Here is a 13,072-nt window from a genome sequence, read left to right on the forward strand (position 1 = left end):
ATGTGTACTACTGTTTCATGAGAAACTATTTGTTCTGTAAGCCTTCACCTGAAGTACAATAAAAAGAAAAAAAAGTTTAGCAAACTGAATCCAGGACTACATTAAAAATATATATATCATGATGAAGTTGATTTCATCCTGGGAAAACAGTTATCATTAGAAAATAAACTAATTTATTTCATTACACTAACAACTTAAAGGAGGAACGTCATTATCATTAAAACACAGAAAAGGTGTTTACAAAAAGCACCATCAATTTGTGGTTAAAAAAAAAAGCTCTTAGTAAAATAGGAATAGAACAGTCCTAATCTGCTAAGGGCTCAGCTGCTAACCGAAAGGTCTGCAGTTAGAATCCACCAACTACTCTTCGGGAGAAAGACGTGGCAGTCTGCTTCCGTAAAGATTTACAGCCTTGGAAACCACCCTATGGAGCAGTACTACTCTGTCTTATAGGGTCGCTAGAGTCAGTGGAAGTGAGTTTGGTTTATTTTTTTTTTTTTTGGTAATCTGCTAAGGGATAGCTTCCAAAAAAAAAAAAACAACCCTACAGCAAACATTATAAATGATTTTAAAATACTGACTTTTTTTCCCTTATCAATCAGACAGAAACCATGCAGTATCAGACAGGTGTAACTACTGTGACCATTCCTTTTCACTACTGTGATGGTGCTCTTAGCCAATGCAGAAAAGCAAGAAAAGAAACAAAACGTATAAGAAGTGAAAATGAAAAATAAATACTGTAATTATTTACAGACCTCACGTTATGCATCTCTTCATTCGTACCTTTTTTGGTATAATAAAACTGTAATAGAAGGAAAATATATGTGTATATATATACATACCTACCTATGTATGTTTACAATCCAGCAATCTCACTCCTAGGTATTTACCCAAGAGCACAAAAAGATCTGTACGCAAGTGTTCATAGAAACTTTATTCAAAATAGCTAAAAACTGAAAAAAGCCCAGACGTTTATCAAAAGAACAGATAAACTGAGGTAAAGTCATGAAACAGAATACTACTAAGCAGTAAAAGGGAACAAATCACTGATAAACACAACATCAACGAACCTCAAAAACATTATACTAAGTGAAAGATGCCTTACTCAAAATAGTACTTACTATATGATTCCATTTACATCTTTCATTTGTATGCAATAACCAAGAGTAATCTACAACAGAAAAAAATCACAACACCGGTTGCCTGGCATTGAGGAAGCAAGAGGCACAAAAGAAGTTTCTGGGATGATGGTAATGTTCTATGTCTTGACAGAGGTTTGAGTTATACAAGTATATGCATTTCTCAATACTCATCAAACGGTACCCTTAAAATTGTGCATTTCATTGTATGCAAATTTTACCCTGTCATGGACTGGAGCCCTGGTGGTGCGCAGTGGTTAACAGCTCAACTGCTAACCAAGAGGTCAGCAGTTCAATTCCACCAGCCACTCCTTGGAAACACTATGGGGTAGTTCTACTCTGTCCCGTAGGGTCACTATGGGTCGGAATTGACTCGACAGCAATCGGTATTTTTTTACTTTGTCATTGACCGAATTGTGTCCCCCAGAAATGTGTGTCAACTTGGCTGGGCCATGATTCCCAGTATCATGTGATTGTCCTCCATATGGTGATCTAACGTATTTATCCTATGTGTTGCAAACCCTAATCTCTATGATATTAATGAGGCAGATTAGAGGACGTTATGTTAATGAAGCAGGACACAATCTACAGGATTAGGTTGTATCTTGAGTCCATCTCTTTTGGGATATAAAAGAGAGAAGTGAGCAGAAAGCAGAGGGACCTCATACCACCAAGAAAGAAGAACCGGGAGCGGAGCACGTCCTTTGGACCCGGGGTCCCTGCGCTGAGAAGCTCCTAGACCGGGGAAGACTGATGGCAAGGACCTTCCCCAAGAGCCGACAGAGAGAGAAAGGCTTCCCCTGGAGCTGGCACCCTGAATTTGGACTTCCAGCCTCCTAAACTGTGAGAGAATAGATTTCTCTTTGTTAACACCATCCACTTGTGGTATTTCTGTTATAGCAGCACTAGATATCTAAGATACCCCTAAAAAAATTTATAAATATTGGACTAATCAATGTTATACAAGTGAAAATATTCAGAAATAAAGTGTACTGATGTTTGCAACATATTTTGAAATACAGCAAAAAACTAAGATGAATTAATGAATGGGTAAGGCAGATATGTGATAAAACAAATAGAACAAAATGATACTTGTAGGAGCTAGATGACGTGCCTATGGATATTTAGGCTGTACAAGTCTTTCAACTTTTCAGTATTTTCATAATGAAATGTTAAAAAAAAGTTTTAATTATGAGTTACTACCAAAATAGTATACACCAGCTCAATAATAATAACAACAGCTGCTACTAGCACCATTAACTAAGCGACTACCATGTGGGAAGCATCATGCTGGATACTCACATATGTTGTATCTAATCCTCACAGCAATCCTGCAAAGTAAGTATTATTATCCCCATTTTCCAGATGGGGGAACTAGAAAGTAATTTGTCCAACCTCATCCAACTAGTAAATGGTAAAGGCAGAATTCTAAACCCAAGTCTGACTCCAAAGGAGGTGCTCATTCCATTACACCACACTACCTTAACAATGAACTCTAAGGATCTGGCCTAATTACTTTATTATACTGCAGTGAAATTTTGTGCTATTGACTAATAGCAGAAATAATGGGTTAATGGCAGAGCTTTAGAAATCTGTTACACTGTCATTCCACTGTAATGGAATAGGCTATAACACTGCTGCTATTCTTGTCTCCTGTCAACAGTATTATGAATGTTTTCAATATCAGACATAATGCCACAACTATGACACACTTCTTTCAAACAGAATTCTTTACCTCATTTCTCGTTCTTCATGTTGAGTGATAAGGTTGCTATAAAAATTCTCCAGTGTCACTTTGGTCATAGTCACCCTTTCCTTTGTGTGGTTACTCATGGATGAGCAAGGTGTTGAGCCTGTCATTGCCATGGCTGCTAAAGCAAAGAAAAGGAGAGGTATTAGTTTTGGAATTAGAATCTATTAGTTACGCACTCTCCTACCCTACTGATAGGGATGTTAAGTTGGTACAAGTTTTCTGGAGGACAAACAGGTAATATATAACAAAAGCAAGACAAACTGAATTCTAGTACTTGGTGAAAATGGTTATACATTACATCCTCTGACCCAGAAATCTCAGCCCTGGGTACAAAGTCTAGAGAAATTCTCACACAGGTGCGTAAGCAGACATTACAGAGAGGATGTTCCTTATGCCATCACTTGTGGTATGGGGTGTTGGAGGCAATTCAGTAAGGAAATTAATAAATAAAATGTATATACAGCCATCAGAAGCAACTATACCTACCTACAAACAACATGAATATACCTTTAAAACAAATTGTTGCCTTTTTAAAAAGGAAAAGATTACCATACCGTATGTGGACATTAAGAATATATAATACAGATATAGTAAAATTCTTTACCATGTAGGAATCTACCCTGAAGAAATCAGAGGCCCACAAGGATTCACACACAGGGTGTTCAATGCAGCACTGTTAATGACAAAGGAAAACTGGAAATAATTTGAATATACAAGAGAGGACTGATTAATCATGAAAGAGACCTATAATGAAATACTGAGCAGACAATTAAAATGTTAAAATTTTTAATGTCAGGGGAAATGTTTCCAATTTAAGTGAAAAGAGCAGATTATAAACCAGGATGTACAATTTCAATCTTATGTGTGTACTATCTGTGTATAATATCACAATTATCAGAAATATATATATCAAAATGCCATTAGTGGTTTAACTCTAGGCAGTGACAATGCAATAGATAATTTTATTCTTGTTTGTGCTTTTTCATGTTTTCTCTATTTTCTTCACTGAGCATGTACTACTACCAATAAGTTACCAATAACTTTTAAGTTTACAATTTCTATTAATTAAAAAAAAAAAAACCATGGCAAAAAATACTGATCTACAGGTATATACATGTTCTAACACAAGCCAATGATATTTGATATGTTTACTGTTTATTTTAATTTACAAGTTCAAATAAAGACCTATAATGGAAACAATATCACAAAGAAAAACTCGAATCATAATTCTAGTGATGGAAGAAAGCATAAAAGCAGAGACCCAAATGAAATCCTGATAAAAGCTATAACATGGATGAAACTTTAAAACATGCTGACATCAATTGGTCCCAACTCACCTGGAGCAAAGGAGAATGAAGAACACCAAAGACACAAGGAAAGTATTAGCCCAACAGACAGAAAGGGCCACATAAACCAGAGACTCCATCAGCCTCAGACCAGAACTAGATGGTGCCCGGCTACCACCAATGACCACCCTGACAGGGAACACAACAGAGAGTCCCTGATGGAGCAAGAGAAAAGTGGGGTGCAGAACTCAAATTCTAGTAAAAAGACCAGACTTAATGGTTTGACTGAGACTGGAGGAATCCCAGAAGACACGGCCCCCAGACTCTGTTAGCCCAAAACTAAGACCATTCCTAAGGCCAACTCTTCAGACAAAGAATAGACTGGACTATGGGACATAAAATGATACTCGTGAAGAGTGTGCTTCTTAGCTCACGTAGATACATGAGACTAAATGGGCAGCTCCTGTCCAGAGGCAAGATGAGAAGGCAAAAAGGGACAGGAGCTGGTTGAACAGACACGGGAAATCTGGTGTGGAAGGAAGAATGTGCTGTCACAGTATAGGGAGAGCAACTAGGGTCACAAAACAATGTGTGTATAAATTTTTGTATGAGAGACTAACTTGAATTGTAAACTTTCACTTAAAGCACAATTAAAAAAAAATGCTGAGTGAAATAAATCAATCACAAAAGGACAACCATTTATGATTCCACTTATATGAAACTGCTCCACAGAGTTTCCAAGGGGCACCTGGTGGATTCGAACTGCCAACCTTTTGGTTAACAGATGTAGCTCTTAACCACTATGCCACCAGGGTTTCCATGAAATATCTAGAATAGGCAAATATATAGAGACCAAAGTTTGTTAGTGGTTACCTCGGGTGGGAGGAATGGGGAAAGAGGGAGTCACTGCTCAGGGGGCAATGAGCTTCTATTAAGGGTAAAGAAAAAAATCTGGAAACAGATAGTGCTGATGGTTACACAACATGATGAATGAATTAATGTCACTGAATTCATTGTACATGTTGAAATGGCAAACGTTAATTATATACTTAACCAGTTGCTGTCAAATCAATTGACTCACGGCGACCCCATGTGCATCAGAGTAAAACTGTCCTCCACAGGGTTTTCAATCACTGATTTTTACGAAGCAGATCACCAGACCTTTCTTCCAAAGTACCTGTGGGGGAACTTGAACTGCCAACCTTTCAGTTAGCAGCTGAGCACGTTAACCATGTGCTTCACCCAGGGACTCCCATACATATACTTAACACAATAAAATAAAAAATAAAAAACAAGGGACCCTACCACATAAACCAGAGACTTCATCAGCCTGAGACCAGAAGAACTAGATGGTGCCTCACTACCACAATAACTGCCCTGACAGGGAACACAACAGAGAGTCCCTGATGGAGCAAGAGAAAAGTGGGGTGCGAAACTCAACTTCTAGTAGAAAGACCAGACTTAATGGTTTGACTGAGACTGGAGGGACCCCAGAAGACATGGCTCCCGGACTCTCTGTTAGCCTAAAACTAAAACCATTCCCGAGCCGAACTCTTCAGACAAAGATTAGACTGGACTATGGGACATAAAATGATACTTGTGAAGAGTGTGCTTCTTAGCTCAAGTAGATACATGAGACTAAGTGGGCAGCTCCTGTCCAGAGGCAAGATGAGAAGGCAAAAAGGGACAGGAGCTGGTTGAATAGCCATGGGAAATGTGAGGTGGAAAGGAAGAATGTGCGTCACAGTATAGGGAGAGCAACTAGGGTCACAAAACAATGTATGTATGAATTTTTGTATGAGAGACTAACTTGAATTGTAAACTTTCACTTAAAGCACAACAATAAAAAAAAATAAGGGACCCTAACTCCCTTGTTTTACATATGAAAAAACTGACAGCAATGAGTTTAGGTTGCTTATAGAACTTCATTTTTCCCTAAATTTAACATCTCATTTTTCCCCAGATATTTCTGCCAACCTATATTGTTGCACTTGACCAGACTGTTCATCAACCCTGACTTCCTCCAGCATTGGCAATAAAAACCAAACAGCATCTGTTGCCGAAGAGTTGATTCCGACTCATAGGACCTTACAGGACAGAGTAGAACGGTCCCATAGAGTTTCCTAGGCTGTAATCTTTACAGGAGCAGATTACCACATCTTTCTCCCATGGAGCGGCTGGTGGGTCAGATCTGCCAACCTTTCGGTTGGCAGCCGAGCGCTTAACCACTGAGCCACGAAGGCATTCAGGCAAAAAAAAATCCCTTCCAAAAAAAGAAATAATCCTTTCAAAGCAAAGAGCCAGAATCAAGGCTCTACTTCAGAATCAAGTATTTTGATTCATGATGTGCCAAAATGATTCGTAATCACAAATTCAAGACACTGCATTCAAAGCCACCTTACTATAAAATATCACTATTTTTTATGAGGAAGTTTGGCAAACTCAAATGTTTTTAGAATATCAGTAGACGGAAGAATTTTTTTTTAAAAAAACAGTTTGGTTTATGAAGCTTGGGTGTGGTTCCTTATTTGTCAGCCTGTACCCCCTCCACCCACAATGAAAACCACATGCACTCTAAGTGCGTTTGATGAAGAAATTTTCAAACCAAATTTAAAAACAAGTCAGAGGCAAGTGAGAGCTTTGTAATCCTTCCTTGTATGATAGTTTCTGGAGACCCTTTACATATACATATACTTCAGTTGTTAAAAGGTAATTTCAGAAGGCAGAGAGAGTAAGGAGCTGGTTGAATGTTCATGGGGAACCAGGGGCGGAGGGGAGAAGCGTGCTGTCGCAGAATGGGGTGAGCGGTTGGGGTCTCACAACAATGTATGTTTAAAAAAAAAAATTCTGTATGGAAGACTAACTTGAAATGTAAACTTCATTTAATTACATCAATTAAAAAAAAGAAAAAAAAATAATTTCAGTTGTTAAAATGTAAATATATATAACAACTGAAATTACTTCAACGGAAAAATAAAACAACAAAATGAGATTATTTGCACCATATATTAGGCCAACAAATTCTCTAAAAGAGTGGTTTTCAACCTTCACATACAGACTCTAATGTTGTGGCAAAGACTACACTGTCCTTCCCTCTGACTTTTTTTCAAACTTCCTCTTCCTCCTCTCATAAAAGGTTTAATCTAATTCTAACATCCTTTAATCAAAAGACACAATTACTATTGCCCCGTAGTAATTCACAGGTTTACTGGACCAAACAAGTACTTTTTATGACAGGGCTTTCCCTCACGCTTTTGATAATTCATCCTTCATGCCCTGACCTACAGGTCACTGGAGGCCATTCCCCTATTGGTTTCATTCTTCTTCAACTCTGCAGAATTAGGAAATAATAGGTGAGAAATGTTTAAAACTTAAAAAATTTTAACAAAAAGAGACAGATGTGATCCTCATAAAAGTCAGGGGTAGGGATCACAAACACAAAAGTAGGTCAAATGAAAACCATTGTTTTATTCAATCTAGATAGTTATGACTGGTCTTCTGCTTGACTTTACAATTGTACTCTGTTATCTCTATAAACACCCTTGCCCTCACCAATACTTTATTGCTTTGTGATTGAAAATCTAATATTTTATTTGGAGAATTCAGCATTGGAGCCAAGACTCAAGAGTCACAATCTCCTCTACTGAACTATAAACCACTGGAAAGCAAGCATTCTGTCTTATACTCTTTTTACTTTCCTTATCCCAACTCATGCACAGTGTCATGCACTTCATAAGCACCTTATAAAAATATATTTACCAGAGAAAGAACTTATTTTTGATCTCCACTGTAGGAGTTGAGAGTATGTATGTGTGATGAGGGGTAGGGTTGTATGGAGTTGGAGGATAAAGTTCTTGTTCTCTTATCAGGAAGCTGATAACTAATGTTTGGGGTAGGAAGAAGAGCCTGTTATTGTGGTGGTTGTTTTATGTTTGGAGAAACCACATCTACTGCCTGCGTAAATCAGAGGCAAGGTGAGCTGAAAGGAAGAGGAGGCACAGGGCCGACTTCATTCCAACCTTCCGCTGTACACTTCAAAAAGAACACGTTTCTCTTTGTATCTTTTAGTTATTTCATAGTGCAAGTGAGGTATCTGGGCTCTCTACTAGCCGTTCTGCAAACCACCTTCGACACTATCCTCTAAATCCTTATGGACTCTTCCCTCTCCTCTGGCTCTGTTCCTTTTCCACTGCCTTCTTAAGAGTCTTCACTGCACTTTCCTGTGCTCTGAAGATTATCCGAAGCCCAGTATCCTAAGACTAACCAGGGGAGGGCGGAACACTCGTTGTAAGTACCAGACCCCAAAGTGGGCTTTCCACATCTCTGCCTGACTCCCAGATTCCTAGGATCTCTGCTCCCAGGTTCCTAAATCCCAGAAAAGGGAAGAGGAGGTGGAAATTGGTGATGATTGTGATCCCGGAGGAGTCTGAGCGGTGAAAGCGAGCAGACAAAGCTGGCGACATGGGAAGGAGAGGAGAGGCTGGCTCCCCGCCCCAACTGCACGGAGGAAAAGAAAGGACTGCGTGGGAAAATGTGGAGAAGCCCGACAAGGGGCGTCTAGAGACTGAGAGAAGAAGAAATGACAGGAGGATGAGGAGACGGGCCTCACGGTCGACAGGACACGGCTAAAAAGAGGGCGCCAGCGAGAAGGGTCATAGGGTCGCCATGAGTTGGAATCGACTCGACGGCAACGAGTTCGGTTTCTGTTTTGTTTCTTAGCGAGAAGGGATCACGGGAAGGGGAGATGAAGGAAAAAGCCTGAGGTGGAGTTGAAGCAAACACAGCAAGACACTTACCAGATCCCCGGGGAGGCAGGGCTGCGGGCAGCCCAGACGCCGGTCCCGCCAGCGGTCTCGACGTGAGAACAGGCGAAGCCCCGGCGGCTGCAGCGGCCGGCAAGAGAAGAAGGAACGCGTGACGGGATCTGGAATAGGGACCAAACAACCGTTGCGGGTGAGGACAACAGGAAGCGAACCAACTGCCGGAAAAGACGGCAAGGCGGAGGGACCAAGGTAGCCCGGTCCGCCGCGACGGAGAAGGGCTGCCGCGGCAGCCAGGAGCCGGAGTCGCGCATGCGCGACTTTCCGGCGGCGCAGTCCGGATTGCGGGCCTGCGCTTGCGCGGCCCCGCCCTACCCATCCAGGGAACCTCCTCCTCCGTCTCAAGCAGGCAAGTGTGAGGTTTAGGGCAGTCTCTGGGCGCGGTGGGCTGGGAAGAGGTTCCTCTTGATTTTTTGTTTTAAACTTTTTATTTTGAAATAATTATAGACTCACAGGAAGTTGCAGAATTAGTGCAGACCTCAAACCCATCACCCACCCAGCTTCCCTCTATGTCTTACATAACTATACTACCCTCTCAAAACCGGGAAATTGACATTGGCAAAATACAATTAGCTAGATTATAGCCCTCCCTCGTATTTAACGAGTTTTGCGTGCATTCATTTGTGTGTGGGTGTGTATGTGTGTAAGTCTATGAAATTTTATCACGTGTATGGTTTTATACCCCCATTGATTTTGGCCGTTGTAGCAATTGGTCCGCTGAAGACCTTGGCCCTACCTACTTTACCTAAAAGTAGGGATTAACACACTTTACCTGCGATCAGGTGAGCTCTCTTATGTTTGGACATCTGTCACCCTGAGGGCATCCCAGTGTGCATAGAAGAACTTGCTTTTCAAGGCCACCCAACAGCTTAGTATGTACCATCTCTTGGGGTAAAAAGGTCCTCAGGTTGACTAGCCTTTGGGTGCTCACTCATTCCTTGAAAATGGAGCACAGTGCCACCTACCAGGAAGTGTCAGCCTCCTGGAAACAAAGATGAGTAAGACATGGTCCCTGTCTGCCTTCAAAGGGGCCACGTAGGGAAAGAAATAAGCTTGTGCACAAATCATTTGGGTATTTTGTGATGCTATGGTGCCTCATGCTCTGGTAACTGTGTGTGAGACCATAGGGCTTGATTTTTATCCTTCAGGTTTGGGGTCCCAGGCTTTGTTTCCTTAATGGTCTTAAAACAGAGGCCTGTCTTGACTGCTCTCATCTTTCTAGACTTCAAAGCCCCAGTTTCCTTTTGTTTAGCCTCATATAGAAATCTCTTCACCCTTCATTCTCTTTGTCCAGAGGCCCTTCTCCCCCAAGGCCTTTTGACAGAGTTCTACCATCCTGAACAACTTAATAACAGTGCAAGATGCTTGTGTAGTGCTTTACAGTTTACAAACCCTTTTCACTCGTTTAATCTCAGTTGATCCTCACAACTCTTTGGCACGTCACATATGCTGAGGTTTTAGAGATAAAGTAGCTGACACTCGGAATTCTCACAGCTAGTAAGCTGAGTAAGTGTGGAGCACTGATGGCCCAGTGGTTAACAGCTCAGCTGCTAACCAAAAGGTCAACAGTCAAATCCACCAGTCGCTCACTGAAAACAGTATGTGGCAGTTCTACTCAAAGTAACCTATCAAAATCAACTCAGTGGTAATGGGTTTGGGCTTTTTTTTTTTTTTTTTGGTTTAGTAAGCTGAGTAACCAAGCAGGGAACTCCATTTCCTGATTGCAAATCCAATGTTATCTCTGCTTTTCCTCTTTCCTTCCTCCAAAGCCCAGCTCAAACCTTATATTTTCCTTGGAGCCTTCTCAGTTTCAGAAGAAGTATTTCACTTTCTCCCCTCTACACGACTAACCCAAAGACTGGAGGTTCAAACCCAATCAGTGGCACCACAGAAAAAGGACCTGATGACAATATGTGTACTAACTGTTTAATGAGAAACTATTTTGTTCTGTAAACCTTCATCTAAAGTGAGAATAGCAGCACAACTGGAAGAACATATCAACGTCACTGAATTGACATGTAGAAATTTTTAAAATGGTGTATCTTTGGCTATGTATATTTTCAGCAACAAAAAAAGGTCCTCCAAGGCTGAGAAGGGTGCGTGTTGATATGTCATGGGGTTGTTAAACAATGTCATAAAACAATATGTGTACTGACTGTTTAATGAGAAAATATTTGTTCTGTAAACCTTCACCTAAAGTACAGTAAAAAAAATATAAAAAAAGAAGGGCTAATGATCTGCTTCCATAAAGGTTACAGCCAAGATAACCCTATGGAGCAGTTCTATGCTGTAACATAAGTCTCCATGAGTTGGAATTGACTAGAGGGCAATGGTTTTCTTTTCCTTTTTTTTTTTTTTCTGTATACCTATATTAAACTGTCTGTACCCTACTTTGATTAACACCAAACTTTTCTTCAAAACAGTCCAGCCAGAATATGCTAGACCGAAAGGGTAACATTTTACTATGATACCAGTAAGTGTAGTGGACATTTGTCATTCTTTTTGGCCAGGCAACATTTGAATCCCCTTCATGTGTGTAAGGGAATCTCCTAATTTATGAAGCAGAGCCCACTTCCCATTGACAAAACTTCCGGATATCCTCTCTCCTAGACTCCCTTGCAGCTAGGGTATGGGCACAAAACCTAGGCGCTACCTACCGATCATACCCACCCTAGACTTTGAAGTGGAATCTAGGATGATCCGACCCTGCACTTAACACAACTCAGTCTCATTTGCCTCACTCTACTCTTGCTCCTAACAGATCCTGCCTTTATTTTAAAATTTGATATTTTCTTAATGATAGATTTTTTTGCATTAATTTTAATTTGTTGACATATTGCACTAAAATGTTATTTATCTTGATTACTGAGTTGTTTGGTGCCTCCTTAAATCTTACAACCAAGGTGAGTATCGCTTCCCTCACTGTAGTCTCAGCCCTGGAAAGATTACCCTGAATCCATTCTGGCAAGGTTGGTGGCTGTTCCATACTGTTTCTAGAAGTTTATGTAGCCGTGGCTTCGGTGGGAGATTCCACCATCAGTGGTATTGACTATATCAGCTTCAAGGTCTGGGCACAGGGGTGGGGACCATAGTTCCTTCATTGGACTGGTTCTACAATGTGACTTCAGGCCTTGCCCTGCGTGCTTTTCACTTAGCCTGGCAATCTGGCTATCCCCGGCTTTTTTTTCTCTTCTTCTTCTTCAATATCATTTTAATTGGAGTCCCTGGATAGTGCAAACAGTTAATGCACTCTCCTGCCACCTAGAAGTGCCTTAGAAAAAAAGGCCTGGAGAGCTACTACCAAAAAATCAGCCATTGAAAGCCCTATGGAGGAGGCGGGGCCAAGATGGAGGAGTAGTCAGATGCTACCAGTGGACTCTCTTACAACAAAGACCCCAGAAAACTGAATCAATTATATATGGCAATCTGGGAGCGCTGAAAATCAAAGCCAGAGTTAAGGAACCAGACTTAGTGTCAGGGGGAGGGAGAGACAGTTCAGAAGGAGCAAGGAGTTGCCAGACCTGACCCGGCGATAGCCTGAGTCCTTCAGGCCTCATCAGCTCGGACGTTAGCAGTAAGGCACGCAAGCAGCGCTGCTTGGGAGGTGCGTTATCTGCACTGGGAGAGACCCAGCGCCAGAGAGTCTACATGGCCACCCAGAACAAGTGAGAAGCAGCCCTCATCGGCGAAAGACAAGTACTTGCATACTGCCTACCGCGCGGATCAAAAACACCCCCCTTAGGGAAAAAACTCTCTCCCATTTACCTCCCTGCTCCCTGCTCTGAACTGGGTCCCGGACCGGCTTCAGCAATTGCCGAATCCCCTGGACCGCAAGTAGGATCTGTCACATGCCCAGAACCATTCTCCCTGCCTTGGAGAGTAAACAAATTAACAAATGGGAAAAAAAAACCTGCCAGCTCCCCTAACCCAGGAACCCAGGATAGGCACAGCTCCTTTGCCTAGGCAAAAGGCATAAGGGATCCATGGACTTTGAGTGCCTTTCCACCTGCATAGACTTGTGTGGGCCCCTTTCAACAGCACAGGTGTTCATTACCACAGTACAACAGGGTATAT

The 13,072-nt window shown here is 41.3% G+C and overlaps 1 protein-coding gene across 5 annotated transcripts in view; it reads right to left on the reverse strand.

The window, feature by feature from the left end:
- STK38 (serine/threonine kinase 38) overlaps positions 1–9,215 on the reverse strand; it is a 38,953-nt gene extending 29,738 nt beyond the window's left edge. Inside the window, exons 1-3 of one of the 5 annotated variants that reach the window (XM_023734138.1) lie at positions 8,975–9,067; positions 3,497–3,565; positions 2,875–3,007 (exon numbers count right to left, since the gene is read on the reverse strand). In XM_023734138.1, coding sequence (XP_023589906.1) covers positions 2,875–3,005 — 131 coding nt within the window. In that variant the 5' untranslated portion in view covers positions 3,006–3,007; positions 3,497–3,565; positions 8,975–9,067. Of the gene's footprint in view, positions 1–2,874; positions 3,011–3,496; positions 3,566–8,974 lie in introns of all 5 variants that reach the window. The other 4 variants (XM_023734139.1, XM_023734137.1, XM_004379407.2 and 1 more) reach the window with 4 other exon arrangements.
- Positions 9,216–13,072: the final 3,857 nt, after the last annotated feature.

The sequence above is a fragment of the Trichechus manatus genome, unplaced genomic scaffold, assembly GCF_000243295.1.
Source record: "Trichechus manatus latirostris isolate Lorelei unplaced genomic scaffold, TriManLat1.0 scaffold00065, whole genome shotgun sequence".
Taxonomy (NCBI): Eukaryota; Metazoa; Chordata; class Mammalia; order Sirenia; family Trichechidae; genus Trichechus; species Trichechus manatus.